This window comes from Myotis myotis, unplaced genomic scaffold (assembly GCF_014108235.1).
Source record: "Myotis myotis isolate mMyoMyo1 unplaced genomic scaffold, mMyoMyo1.p scaffold_m19_p_14, whole genome shotgun sequence".
Classification (NCBI taxonomy): Eukaryota; Metazoa; Chordata; class Mammalia; order Chiroptera; family Vespertilionidae; genus Myotis; species Myotis myotis.
The window spans coordinates 30955647-30971105 of NW_023416318.1; the positions used below are offsets into that span (position 1 = coordinate 30955647).

The 15459-nt window shown below is 49.5% G+C and overlaps 1 protein-coding gene across 2 annotated transcripts in view; it reads right to left on the reverse strand.

Moving 5' to 3' along the window:
• Positions 1-2692: 2692 nt before the first annotated feature.
• PRKCE (protein kinase C epsilon) overlaps positions 2693-15459 on the reverse strand; it is a 443161-nt gene continuing 430394 nt past the window's right edge. For both annotated transcript variants that reach the window (XM_036334682.1, XM_036334683.1), the window contains one exon: positions 2693-5566. In XM_036334682.1, coding sequence (XP_036190575.1) covers positions 5420-5566 — 147 coding nt within the window. In that variant the 3' untranslated portion in view covers positions 2693-5419. The remainder of the gene's footprint in view (positions 5567-15459) is intronic.

Consider the following 15459-nt stretch of genomic DNA (forward strand, 5'->3'; position numbering starts at 1 on the left):
CTGTGTCTGCCTTTTTATGGAGTCCTTCTGGTGGCTGTGATATGGTAATGAGGTTTGATTTAAATTTTCATTTCCCTGATTAGTAGGGAAGTTGAAGTTCTCATAGCCTGTGTGTTTTTAAATGTGATTAAAATATCGTTGCCAATCTACTCATCTCAAGCACCATTCCTATCACCTTTCTGACTTCCTTTATGCTAATGAACATGCCAGGCCACTTTCCTTGAGGAACTCCTTTCCTAGAATTATTTATGCTAATAACACCCCCTCCCTGCAAGTGCTGATGGGATATCAAAGAGCTGAAGCTCTTGCCTTCTGAATAAATGCTATTTATTCAACCAGCTGTCCATTCCTGGAGGCCGTACTCCTGATCACCACCGCTGGTCACCCTTTAGGTTTAGCTTAAAACTAACATACCACGAAGGTAGTACCATTATCTAGGCCAGTGATGGCGAACCTTTTGAGCTTGGCGTGTCAGCATTTTGAAAAACCCTAACTTAACTCTGGTGCCGTGTCACATATAGAAATTTTTTGATATTTGCAACCAGAATAAAACAAAGACTTATATTTTTGATATTTATTTTATATATTTAAATGCCATTTAACAAAGAAAAATCGACCAAAAAAATGAGTTCGCCTGTCACCTCTGACACGCATGTCATAGGTTCGCCATCACTAATCTAGGCTAAAGTGCTTTACACTGAAAAACAGAATGCATAATGTGGCTTCTAAGCCTTCTTTCCAATCTACCTCTTTGCCACGGTAAGCGCCAGGGCAGCACATGCCTCCTGTTATTTTATTGCATGAGAACTTCAGGTGCTGGTAAGCCACGTACGGGACTGTCCTCGGGTGCAAGGACATAGAGAAGGGGCATTCTTCCCACAGATTCCCTCTGCTGTTTCTCAGTTCAGGGCACAGCCACACAGACAGGCTTTCTTAAAGCAGCATCTAACCCTTGCCAGGGACCCGTGGTCAGGGCTTCCCTGGAACAGACCTGCCAGTGCCTGGGACGTGGTTGAGGCCGGGGGAGAAAGTCCAAACCAGGGATGCTAATGAGCAATTGGCCTTTCTTATAGCTTCGGTGTGATTCGTGGAGCACATGGATTTGGGAGGACGAGTTCTCGCGTCGCCAGGACTTTGGAGCGGGTCTCTGGGCCACTGGGCGAGAGAGGTGGAGACGGGTCATTTTTCACTCGGTGAAATGCCCGGAACCGTCTTCTGGCCTTGTCAGAACAGCTCCTTTTAATTTGTCTCCCCTGACTTTCACATAAATTTGTGGTAAGACAGACACACTGATGGGAAGCTTGCTTCTTCTGGGGTGGTCACTTCCCTAGAAACAGCCGCCCGATCAAAGAGGTGTATTAAACTCTGTGATAAGCACAACCTTCTTCGTGAGGTGGGTCTGAGGTCCATGCTCACGTCTTGAGGGAGCCAGGCCACGCTGCTGGGAGGGGAAGACTGTGAGAGGAAAGCACCTGCAGGATGATATACATGCCAAAGCCAGCGGCAGGCGTATGAAGCAGTGACTTTGTGGGCTGACAAGTTGGGTCATCCCGTCCTCTGAGAATGACACATAGTAAAACTGCAATCATTCCCACACTCTTACAGAACAGGGAGTTTTGGTTCCTTGAAATTTCTGGTGAACTCAAGTATGCCTTTGAGTTTCAAATGTTCTTGAAAAATCCGTGCTGGAGAAAGAAGAGGAGGAGGAGCCTTGGAGAGCCAGCACAACATGAGGGAGGGAGGGAGGGAGGGAGGGGTCCCAGAGTGAAGGAGGAACTCAGGTGGCTGAGAGGGGAGGTGACAGTAGCTTAGCATGAAACCCCACGGGCCAGTCTGCACTCCCCGCCCAGCCTGCAAGGGGCTCTCAGCCTGGGAGGAGTTTCTTGGGCGCCAGGTTCTGAGTAGCAGGTCAGAGACCGAGTCCTGAAGAGGCTTGACTGAGCATCGGTTGCAAGGAGGTCCAGCACTGGTTCTGGAGAAGACAGAACCAGGGTGCTGCCTGCTTTGCTTGCCCGTGTCCCAAGCAGCTCCTTCTGAGGCAGCCAGCGCCACATCCAGCCCACGCAGGCCCCTTCATCCCTCTGACCGGCAGTCCCAGAGCAGAGGCGAGGCTGAGGTGGGCAAGGGGAGTGTGCAAATCAGGTTGCTGGCCTCCTTTGTGCATCGCCAAAGGACAAGGAGAAAGTGGAAACTATGTCTAGGTTTCCACTGGTGACACCTTGCCACTCACAGGGGAGACAAAAATGTTCACTGAGACTGAGAAATAAGATTTAACATCATTGTATTTATTAGGTTCGGAAAACATACACATTCACATCCTTTTGAATACAGTACATTTGGCACAATAATGTTTACAATGAAATAACACTAATGAATGGCAAGAGATTAAAATTACATCCAGAAAGGGGGAAAAATGTACAAATTAAAGCATCACAATACAAAAAAAAAAAAAAAAAAAAGAAAATCCTTAAAATTGAATACATTTTCTATTTAGCCAGAATTATTTTGCACATAATTTAAAAAGAGGTAATTTCTTGTTTAGCTTTCTTCTGTTTTTCCTTAAAGCAAGAATGCACTGATTTTTTTCACCTTTGGAGGAAAAAGTTATGTTTCCACTCCACAAGGTTTCTCACTTCCATCGTGAGAGAACACGGGGGACAGATACCCTTCCTATGTGTTTTGGCTTTTTTACACTCCACTTTTCTTTTCAGAGAGAGCTGGGAAGATTAGAATCAGCAGAAATGTAACAGTGTGCTGCTTCCAAACGCTTGTGAAAACTACAATGAAGCAATGAACACTCAAGGAACACACAAGCCTTTTCCTATAGACAACATGGGATTTGAATCTGCCAGTGTGAGAGCTTGACCAGCTCCAGCCCCAAGGAGGAGGCGTCCCAGCAAGCATGGCGCTTCGGGTACTGACGGGGTCGTCACTGGGCCAGGCAACCTATTGACTGACTGCCTGGAGCTGCTGGGTGGCATGTATTCTTATCTGACTTCCCAGCAAAAATGCCAGTTGTCCTGTTGAAAGGGTCCAACCCCCGCCGACATGGGACCACCACCACGCCCTTGGACAAGGCCATTTGGCATTGCAGTTGGAGCTGGCCTGGTTGTTCAAAGTTTCTCATGGCCAGGGAAGCAGAGGAAAAAGAGAGAGCAGTAGTGAGGCATGAGTATGATGGGCAGTATTGTCATGTCTTCCTAAAAAAATGAGATGATGCCACCATGAAGATGTTGCTGTGCTTGTACTCAACTCCAAAAGATAGTCTCTCCCCAGCACGTCAAGTTACCGAAGATAAATTAAATTAATCCACTGTTCTTCATCACTTCGCTGGTGTGCCAAACACACAAACTGATAGAGCATAGTATTTGAAATTATCATAAGAACAGATAATAATTACACCTGAGTTTTTAAAAAATAAAAACAAAAGAGAACTAAACGTCACCATTAGTAACAAGGGCCGTGACCTGCCAGGTGCAAATACGGACAGCAACTCCCTATGGGCTCGAGCTGGTCACTGTCCAGGCTTTGACACCACCATCCAAAAACATTCCTTTCTCTTCCCCATCTCTATCAGGGCAGAATAGAGCCCAGGAGAACTATATGTGAGATTTAATATAGCTTAATATATGTTTACATCTTTTAAAACAAACCCAAAATGAAATAAACAATACACAGGAGCTCCCTGACCGCCCCCCCCCTCCCCCCCCCCCGCAAGAAACAAACACAACTTATCTCTCGGTAACTTGAACCAATACACATACAGAGTATTGCACCTGGACGTTATTAGAATTATTCTTTCATAGACTAAAGTTTTATAATATGCCTGAACATGCAGCAGTTGATACCTCTAAATTCAATGAATTAATTCCACAGGCCTTGCAGCAAACACTATATACAAAAATCTCAAATGTACAAAAGGCAAAAAGCTTCGTGGGTGCCACTTTGCCACTCACAAGTATATATATTAAGGGGCAGCTGGGAAATCCACGTGCAACAGTTGGAATGGATTCCATTCCCTGCTAAATCAGTTCAGCAAAATAGATAATCAAATGACCTCCGGGAAACATATACACAAAGCCACAGAGAACCCTTGGGAATAAAAGAACGTAACACTGTTAGCATATCTACAGGAGGTAACATCGCATCCATTAAGTAGTGTCCACATGAGTTGCCTTTCCGCGTCACACAGGAACAAGCCTCCCAGTCCGGCCGGCCACACTGTCAGTTTCCAGGCAAGTTGCTTTTCAGGCTCTTGACACGCTCTGCAGGGCTCATGTTTAACCTCATTCTGCTTGTTCCGAAAGCAGGTATTTCATATTCAACTTGACATGTTTAATGTTTAAAAACCACAACACAGTAGTACTACCATTTTGTAGAAGTGCGCAAAAATAACACACTGCTGCAGGAAATAAATAGAGTTTATGCTGGGAACTCAGGACGAAAGTGGAAAGAGAATTTGGGAGCTGAGTTTTGCGAGAACCCCAGGGTCGTGGCCATCAGGGTGGTGGCCTTCGTATTCAGGCAGAATGTTAATAACGAGGACCACGCTTGTTTCCTTTTCTCTCAATTCGTACAGCCCCCGTGCGCCACCAATGCATTAGGAGTATAAACCTTGGACGACTGGTTTCTCGTTGCATATTAGCCCTTTAATATCAACCTGTATTAACACTGGAATCTGTATCTGTTGGCCAATTAGCAAATTTGAGGATATCTTTTCCAAACGTTAAGAGAGTGCAAAATCAAATTTTCTTTTTCAAAAAGAGTAATTTCTTCCACAAGATACATGCTTCCACAACTTTGGCATGCCCCCAAGCCAACACCAAAGCAAGCAGGAATTAGCCATTCCAGACACACCACCACAGGCAGCCAACCTGCGCATCGCCCAGTCTCTCTCCTTCACAGGCACCTCAGGGCGCCCCCCTCAGGCTGAAGAAGCAGTCTCTTCCCCCCCGCACAGAAGGGCAGAGGATGGCAGGCGGGGGCGGACTGGGGGGATGAGAAGCAAGAGTTGTTGGAATTCTACGTTCAATTGCAGAGCCCGAGTCTTCTTGTTTGCCTTTTACATTTTCCTTTGCAGTGAAAGAACTGCAGTCGCTTCACTGCCAGGAGCCCCTGAGAAGTAGAAACAGGCTCCCCAACAGACCAAACACAGCGACGTGTCCAGCTAATGGCCGGCCCAACACGGTGCTGCTTTCCCGGTGCGCTGAGAGCCAAGAGTGCCTTCTGGTCACCAGGCAGGAGGAGGCAGGAGCTGGCCTGGGCTAAGGGAATGCAATAAATAGAGTGGACAGGGATTGGGGCTCCGGGGAGGAGAAGTAGTTCAAGACCTTGTGAGCCTCTGGAAAACAGCCATCTTCACGGCACCCCTTCTTGTAGCATCACCAAACTCCACCTGGGGGGGCGGGGGGGGGCCCGCTCAGGGCATTAGGTCTTCACCAAAGTAGGAGAAACCTTTGAATTCCTCCTGGTTGATCTGCTTCACAATTGCTTCATCCACAAGCGTGAGTACTGGCTCTTCCCGGGTAAAGTCTTGGTCAAAGTTATTGACGTCTCTTTTGGTTTTCTGTGAGAAGAAAAGAGAAAGCACTGACTCCAGGCTGACCTTCCTCCCCAGGCCCCCCCACAGGGAGTGGGCATCGCGCTGACCAGCCTCTCGCCAAAGCAGGCCACTAGCTACTGAGAGCAGACACAGAGCTGTTCCAATGAGGTCACGATGGATGGCCCCAGGACCAGAAGGCAACAGAGGACTTGGAAAGGAAAAAAAATGGATCCAGGTGAGAAGGAAGAAGGAGTGAGAGGGTACGATGGAAAAGCAGGGAAGTGGGATTCCCACAGACTGTGTGTGTGCATGTGTGCGCGCGTGTGTGTTTGGGAGAGTGGGATGCATAGTTCCCATCTCACACTCCCCCTTCCAGCGCCTGCCCTAACCCTCTGGCTTCATTGAGAGCTCCTTCTCTGTAACCATGGTAACAAACTCAATCCCCTCCCACAAAGTTTCCAGTGCTCTTTCTCCCCTATAGGTAGACCCCCATAACCTTGCCATGGACAGGGGTGGGAATGTCTTCTGGGAATCCTGCCTTGGTCCTAAGCTGCTCTCACCATGAACCCTATCTTGTGCTCCCATATTATTTCTATTGTTACACTCAGCACTCTAGCTCGAAATGAATTGTTTATGTTTTTGTCTCGACCAAGAGCTTCTTAAAGGCAGGGGCCTTATCTTACTCAACCTTGGGTTCCCAATGATAAACGTGTACTGAATAACTGATGGTGCAAATAAACCCACCCAGTTCAGAAGGACCCCTCCCTCCCATCCCCGCCATTGGAGGTTCAAGCTCCCAAAGCAGGGTTTAGGGCAACCGTGGGCAAACTACGGCCCGCGGGCCGGATCTGGCCCGTTTGAAATGAATAAAACTATTGAAAAAAAAAGACCGTACCCTTTTATGTAATGACTAGAGGCCCGGTGCACAAAAATTTGTGCACTCGGGGGGGAGGGGCGCCCTCAGCCCGGCCTGTGCCCTCTCGCAGTCTGGGGACCCCTCGGGAGATGACAACCTGCTGGCTTAGGCCTGCTCCCAGGTGGCAGAGGGCAGGCCCAATCCCTAGGTGCAGCCCCTGGTCGGGGTCAGAGCAGGGCCGATTGGGGAGTTGGGGCACCGCCCCGTCATACACAGAGCAGGGCGATCGGGAGGTTGTGATTCCACCCTCAGTCACGCTACGGGTAGGGCCAATTGGGGGTTTGGGGCACCATCCCCTGTCACACTCAAGGCAGGGTCAATGGGGAGGTTGCGGCGCCACCCCCTGTCACTCACAGAGCAGCGCCCATCTGGGGGGTTGGGGCTCTGTACCCTGTCACGCACAAAGCAGGGCCAATCAGGGGGTTGGGGGGCAGCCCCCTGTCACGCACAGAGCAGGGCCCATCAGGGGGTTGGGGCACCGCCCTCTATCACCCACAGAGCAGGGCCGATCAGGGGGTTGGGGTGCCACCACTCTCACACTCAGGGCAGGGCCGATGGGGAGGTTATGGCTCTACCCCATCACACACAGAGCAGGGCCCGTGGGGGGGGGGGTGGGGGTTGGGGCGCCACACCCTGTCACACACACAGAGCAGGGCCGATCAGGGGGTTGGGGTGCCGCACCCTGTCACACACAGAGCCGCAGGGCGATCAGGGGGTTTGGGCGCTGCCCCCTGTCACGCTGATCCTGGTGCCGGGAGGCCTCGTGGCTCCACTGATCCCGGTGCTGGGAGGCATATTACCCTTTTACTATATAGGGTAGAGGACTGGTGCATGGGTGGGTGCCGGCTGGTTTGCCCTGAAGGGTGTCCTGGATCAGGGTGGGGGTCCCCACTGGGGTGCCTGGCCAGCCTGGGTGAGGGAATGATGGCTGTTTGTAGCTGGTCACACATCCTTCAGGGTGGGGGTCCCCACTGGGGTGCCTGGCCAGCCTGGGTGAGGGGATGATGGCTGTTTGCAGCTGGTCACACACCCTTCAGGGTGGGGGTTCCCACTGGGGTGCCTGGCCAGTCTGGGTGAGGAGCTGAAGGCTGTTTTCAGGCTGGGGGTGACTGAAGCTCCCAACTGCTCCTTTTTTTCTTTCTTTCTTTTTTTTTTTTATTCTGGGCCAGCTTTAGCTTTGAGGCTTGGCTCCAGCTCTTAGGCCTCCACTGCTGAAAGTAGGTTTCTGGCCTTTGCTTACAATGTTGCGATCCTGCTGGCTGAAGCCCGGCAGGTTTCTGGGGTTTTGTTTAGCTTCTATGTTTGTTACATAGTTACTTGCAGCTCAGAGGCCTGCAGGGGCAGGTGGGGAACGTTGGAGTCCTCCGTCACTAAAGCAAGCAAGCAAGCCTCATGTTAGTTTCAAGCTGCCTGGCTGCTGGCTGCCATCTTGGCTGACAGTTAATTTGCATATTGCCCTGATTAGCCAATGGGAAGGGTAGCGGTCGTACGCCAATTACCATGTTTCTCTTTTATTAGATAGGATGTTTACTTTGAATTTTTATTAGTTCACACAAACACTCCATCCATGCTTTTGTTCCAGCCCTCCGGTCCAGTTTAAGAACCCATTGTGACCCTCGAGTCAAAAAGTTTGCCTTGGTTTAGGGCAATCATACAAATCCTGGTTGGGGGAGAAAACAGGAAGTTTATCTAATGCTCCCTGCCTCTAGGGGTTTCCAGTTGCATTGGGAGCCAGTCTTCCTGCCGGGACAGTCTGCATTGGTTAGACAAACTTGCATGGAGAAGTGAGGGCTTGGCTGAGACTTGAAGACTGAGTCACAATCATGTTGGTAGAGATGGGAGACAGGCACCTTGTCAGGAAGAAAGATGGGACGAAAGCAGGGGTCAGGAACAGGAAGGATGTGTACACAGGACAATGGGTTCCCCACGCTGCCTGGGGCAGAGTCCAGCGTGAGGATGGTGGGAGGCCAGAGTGGAGTCCAACTGTGGAGCCTTCCAAAGCAGGCCCCTGTCCCCCACAGTCCACAGCACAAAGCTGAGAAGATGGAAGGGTGCCGATAATACTTTTTAAGAAACAGACTGACTGGTGTTACTCAGGGCCAGAGACCTGGATGATGGAATTAATTTTGTGGAAAGATTAGCATTATTATTTGTAGGAGGCATACTATTAATAAATGCTTTGATCTGTAGAAAATAGTAACTTAAAATATGTGAATAAGTAGTCTATGAAAAAAGTGGTTTTGAGATAAAGCTTTATTGTGTACCCTGTGCCTTGCCTGCATTTGCTATGCACGTTGGCAAATTAAAGGCTCTGAGACATCCTAGAGCCAGGAAACCCAGTTCATGTTGCTTAGGTCACCCCTCCTCAAACCCAACATAGATTTTCTCCTGAAGCAGAGTTCCACAGAACCCGGCTTGGGATGCTGCTTTACAGTTTACAGCACCTTCACGTCCATTTGCTCATTTGATCCTTGGAACGGGGTATTATTATCCTGATTGCACAGATGAGGAAACCGTAGTTCACAGAGGTGACTTGCCAGAGTCAGCCAACTAGTTAAGAGCAGAGTCAGACTCAAGTGCAGGTCCCAGCGTGATGCGTCCACGGTGTGGGTTGACTGGAGAAGTGGGAAGCCATGGCCAGGGTCAGATTCTATCAGGAGATATTTAGGTAAAGCCGCTAGACTGCAATAAAGCCAGGAGGGCTTGTCAGCAGGCCAGCCTGGTGGCACCGAATCTGCGAGTGGAGGAGAGTGTGCGTAATGTGGACAGGGTGAGCTCAGCAGGGGAGACTGTGCAAATTGTCCAGAACTGAAATCAGAATCAGATGGGCAGCATGGAGCAGGGATGAGATAATCTTCCAGAACCCATCAGGGCGGCCTGGCATCTTCTCCCTGGGCTTGAGCTACACAGTAGGTAGGTGTCAGAGACCTTGGAGGGGTGACAGAGGGAGATACAGAGAACCTGAGTGGTGGGGACAGGACCTGCAGCTGAAGGAAACATGTGTTGTCCTTGAAATGGGCAAGCCTAGTGGCTTAATCACCTCTACAGGAGGGCTGGCCCCAGGCACGAGGACTATCTGTTTCATATCTCTAGCGTGTACAGAGCAAGAGGAAAATGGACGGAGAGGAGATGGATGTCAGAGGGGAAAAGAAGCCCATCCCTCACAGTGACTCACATGGGACTTGGGAGGGCCGGTACCTCAGGCGAAGGTGTTGTGATGCCTCTCCCGAAGGTCTCTATTGAAGGAGGGATGGGCGCACTTTGAATGGGGAGGGGTTACAGAGTATGGGCCTGCGATGCGGGATGAAATGAGTCCAGAAGGAGGTGTGGGAGGGGTAGAAGGTGGCGGTGCCTTGGGAAGTACTGAGGATCATCCCAGAAGGCAGCCATGGGCATCCCTATTAGGGGCAGGAGAGCAAAGGGGACCGGCGGGTAGGAGGGGCAGGAGTTGGGTGAACAAGAGAGGCCAAGAGATGGGGCAGGAGGAAAATGCAATGTAACATCACCAAGGGCGGGCCATGCCAAGGTCTCCTGTCCTTTCAGGGCAGGACCCCCTCCGTGCCGGCTCACTCTCTCTGGTCACTGACAAGGGGGAGCTCCCGGGGAATCTGCAAGGCTCTGGCATCGGCCCTCCCTGTTTATCTACTTGTTTGTGCTTCACCTTTCAGTCATTGGTGTCTATTAGTCATGGACACGGGTTTTGTTTCCTGAGATCAGTTAAGCATGTGACAGACCTAGATTCCATACGATAGCTGAATTTCACAACTCGCTGGTTATGTACTGGGAATCAGGCTCAGTCAACACAGCCAGGAATGCCATTTTCAGAGCACCTCTAGCTCCGTGGCAGGCTACCTTGGGGAGCCATCTCGCTCAGCTCTGGACTTTCCAGGGGTCAGAATCGCCTGTGGCATCTGAGCGAGGTGCCATTCTTTAAGAGCTCTACAGGAAAACGTTCTTGGCTCATCCACACGCTTATGCAACCTGGCCCAGGCCCTGTTTTCCTTGGACATCTTAGGTACATGCAGCTCCTCATTTCCAAGTCAAATAGCCAGCATCCACACTATGTGCTATTCCTGATTATTCACCTTAGAGACTTGGGAAGTTTTCCAAAGCAGTTATGTCTTGGAAACATCACTGCCTATTCCAGTGATGGCGAACCTTTTGAGCTCAGCGTGTCAGTATTTTGAAAAACCCTAACTTAACTCTGGTGCCGTGTCACACATAGAAATTTTGTGATATTTGCAACCATAGTAAAACAAAGACTTATATTTTTGATATTTATTTTATATATTTAAATGCCATTTAACAAAGAAAAATCAACCAAAAAAATGAGTTCACGTGTCACCTCTGATACGCGTGCCATAGGTTCGCCATCACTGCCTATTCATAGCATGTACTAGTATGCAGCAATGAACATCCCAAGATTTGAGGAGAACTGCGGATTATATCCTTCACTCACTGGTTTTATTCTTTGGGAAGCTGCTTGCCTCCCTCACAGGCACAAAACTTGACTCCAAGATTCCAATGGGCAAACTCCCAGAGACACTGCCTGGTCCCCTAGCCCCCTGGTCATCCCAGATGCCTCCCTAATGTCTAAGCCAGACTCAGCCCACACTGCACAGCCTGAAGGGTGACACTGGGGCACGTGGAACAACCTTCTAACTCTTCAGACCATATCTTCCCATGAAGCCATCCCCCAGCCCTTGGCCCACACCGAGGAGAGGCTGCATAGAGGAGGAGAAAGAGCACCCGCTGACTTCTCATCCCTGCACTGTCCCTTTCTGCTTATATGACACCGTGTGAAGGCACTCTTTGAGCCTTGATCTTTTCATCTGTAGAATGCAGGTGGCAATAGGTGCCTTGAGAGGCCAAATGTTAGGTGCCTCTGTGCCCTTGATACTAACGGGCACCCAATAAATGTGAGTTTCCACTCTGCCTCTGAGTTTTAGAGCTTGTGTGCCATGAGCAGGCACCATGGGCAGCGTGGCTGTTACCCAGCACAGTCCATGTGATCTGCCCATCAGTGCCATGCGCTGCTGGGGGCAGGGACTACGTCTTACATTTCTCTGTCTGCCTCCAAATCCAAACATTCCAGTGCTTCCTCCAGTGACTAAGGTTCTTCTATCAGCACTTCACTGCTCTTGGGGAAAGCCCAGGTTCTTATACACACACACTTCTAAGGCCCTTCAGGATCTCGTCCCTGCCTATCTGCCCAGCTTCATTTCCCATGCAGTTCTCTGGATTCGCTGGCTGGCTCCTGACTCCAAGCCTTTGCATGGCTGGTCCTCTGTCTGGAACACCCTCTCCCCTCCTTGCCTCCTGCCCCATGCCCTCGTCACTGAGCTGACGTCATTCCACAGCCTTCTGAGAAATGGCATCTCAGAAGCAAAGCCACTGAGCTCATCTTACAAAGCACTCCAAGACCACTGAGCCCTGGGTCTCAGCTGGGTGTGCCAGGGCTTGGAGCCAGGCACAGACATGGACAGGCATGCTTCCTCAGCGCTTGCTTCCTCTATGGCCAATGCAAGTCTCTCCTGGCCCTCCCTGTACCGAGGTCACAAACACAAGCCCTCAGAGGAGCCAGTGATGCCTGCTTCTGTCTCCATTCGATCGTCAGGAGAGAGCAACAGAAAACCCTAGAGAACTACCTGATTACAGGCTGGGGCACGGGACTGGCTGTCATGTGGCTGTCTTGCTGTCCCTGCCCACCTCTTCACCTCTGCCTGGAATGACAGCAAGAGCCTAGGTAGAATGACTACAAGCCAGGGGTGTCCTGCCCATGACTATGACCAGCGCTGGTCACCAAAATGCCAGCTTTCCTCAAGGTCCCATATCCCGTTCCAACTCCCCAAGTCTCCCCTGACACCAGCCTCACCCCATCTCACCCTCTTCCCAGTCCCCAAAGTACCTCCTAGATCCCACATTTGGTCCCTTCCTGTAATACAGCGGTTCTCAACCTGTGGGTCGCAACCCCTTTGCGGGTCGAACGACCCTTTCACAGGGGTCGCCTAAGGCCATCGGAAAACACATATATAATTACATATTGTTTTTGTGATAAATCACTATGCTTTAATTATGTTCTATTTGTAACAATGAAATTGGGGGTCACCACAACATGAGGAACTGTATTAAAGGGTCGCAGCATTAGGAAGGTTGAGAACCACTGCATAGTCTACATGTGTCCTAATATTCTCTCATTTCCCTCCAGGTACCTAGTACAAAGCAGGCGCACAGCAGACACCTGATATCCATTTGCTCAAAATAATTTCATTTACTGTAACAGTCAAACCCAAAATTCCTCCTAGCTTTGAAATGTCAATAGTCTTATCTGAGCTCCATTTTCCTTTTTTACAATATTCTAAAAGAAAAGGCAAGAATTTCAACAACAAGAATGCTTTCGCAACATCAGTTAACTGCAGCCTGGCTCCATAGTGTCTTGCCTGGCTGGAATGCTGCTGGGTTGGAAAAGAATTTCAAGTTAACTACCATTTACCTAGGAATTTCTCTAAACATAGTCCTCCATCCCCCACCCCCTTTAAATTTTGTTAACCAAGAACTGGCCATACTTTTGGACTTCTTTTATAGAAAACAGAGCAAAAGGTACAGAGAATTCATGCTGCCCTGGGCTGCCCACAGAACCGTCATAGCACCTGTCTTGTCCATGTCTCTGTGGTTTCCTACTGTCCTTCATCCACCTCCTTCTTAGAATGTGGTGGCCAAAGCTGATCCATTCTCGTCTGAGCATTGCCATGTTCAATGGCATGACCCTCTACCTGGTGGAAACCCTCAAATTAAACCGATGTCTAAGATAGTTATCAAGGTTTTATCATTTCTTAAGTAGCTGTGATAAATCACAGTTGTACCAATCCAATGGAACCCTGTTATAGGTTGACTTGTGTCCCCCAAATAGATATGTTGAAATCCTAACACCCAGTACCTCAGAATGGAACCTGATTTGGAATTAAGGTCTTTACAGATGTACTCAAATTAAGAGGAAGTCACTAGGGTGGACCCTAACCCAGTATGACTGGTGACCTTGTAAGCAGGGGACATTTGGACACAGAGATGGATATGCTCAGAGGGCAAGTCACCTGAAGAGCCATGGACAGGGTAGCACTGCCACAAGCCAAGGAACATGCAGACTACCAGGAGCTGAACGGGGATAGAAAGGACTCTTCCTTGTGGGGTTTAGAGGGTGCATGGCCCAGCTGACACCTAGCCTCCCGAAGTGAGACACTGCATTTCTGTTATCTAATCCCCCCAGTGTGTGATACTGTGTTGTGGTAACCTTAGGAAACGAACACATACCCCCAATTCCTAAAAATTGACTTTTCTAATCTAAATGTGACCCTTTATGTTTAGCCTTGATTTCTTCTTATTTTGGTATTTATTCCTAGCCTGTCAAGATCACCATAAATAATGATTCTATAATTTCCCTCTCTGAATCTCGATTTATTTAGCAAAAAAAAAAAAAAAAAAATGGGGATAATAAATATACCTAGATTGCCGAGGGTTATAAGAGAGCCTCTAAATAAAGCTCGCTTGAACTCTAAAGTAATATGAAAATGTCATTTTAATTCTTTCATCCTATCTTTATCTGCTATATCCTTCAGCTTTTGGTCACCCTAAAATTTGATTGGCAAGCCTCCCATCTCTCTATCAAGATGCTCATAACAATAGTATGTAAGACAGGGTCAGGCTCAGAACCCTCTACCTTGCCCTCTACAAACAGCGCTCTGACAACGCTCACATCCAGCCCCGCCAGCACACTTTGGGAGTGTGGTTAAATCCACTGCGAGTCAACCAGCCTTGGTCACGTTTTCCATCTTATTCAGGAGAATGACAGCAGAGACTCATGTTAGGAGGAAAATTACCTTGTTCATCATGTTAGGAGAGATTCATTTTGTTCAGGAGGATGATATCAAAGACTCATGGCAGGTCTCCTAATTTTTCAATGAATGGGTTGCATAATTCTCCAGTTTGTGAACTCTACTCTACTTGGCAAAGTTGCCTCCACCTTTTAGGGGAGCAGAAAATCGAGACCCCTTTGCTCTTTAAGCACAAGTGATTAGTTTCATGGCATTCAACAATGGGAAACCACTTGGTTCCCGGCCAATCCGTGGTCCAAAGGAGAGAGCCATGGTGGCCTCGGTTGCTGGCATGCAGAGGTGAAGAGCCACCAAGCCTCTAAGGGCCCCATGAATCTGGGCTCCCCAGCGAGAGTGGCGTCTCAGGGTGAGTCCCACCAGCTGCACCTCCCATTACTGGCGGTGCCCAGGTCACAGCCCAGCCTGGTAAGCTCCCGGTTAATTACATGGATGCTGCTGAGTCCCCAGAGGAGTCAGAGGGCAATTGCTTTTCTCACACCGGTGAGCTCACCACCCTCCAAGACCAGAAACGAGAGCAGAGGAGGGTCCATTTCCCTCTCAAATGCAGCAAAGGAGCTTGGAAACTCCTGAGGTCACTCACGAGAAGGGTCTCACGCTGCTATGTGGGGAAGGAATGCCCCTTCCCCGGAAAACCGCCCACAACCCAGGCTGGTCCCTCTCCCGCAGCTGGATCGCCCATGCCTCTCTTTCCTGGCCTCCTCGTCAGTGTGACTAGGTACTGACTTACTCCATCACTGTTTTGGCCACTGGGCTGGAAGCTGGGTCTGTGTGGCTGGCTGTTTTGTACTTCTAGTACCAGCATAGTGCTTGGCACAGCTTCAGAGTCTTCATGTGGAAAGTAGAATAAAGCTCACTTTCCCTAAGTGCCTTACCTGCCTGACCCATTGAACTTCACACACAACCCGACTGGAGGCCACAACCCCCACGGTTAAGATTAGGAACCGGCTTGCCCAAGGTGCACGCCAGCCGGAGGAAAGAGCCAGGAATGAATTCAGCTTGTTCTGACCCCCAGGCCCTTGTCCCTGGCGTGTGGCGGCCTGCCTCCTGCCGAGAGGCGTCAATGTGTTCACATGTGCTAAGTAAGGCCTGAGTGGCTCTGCCAGGAGTGGTGT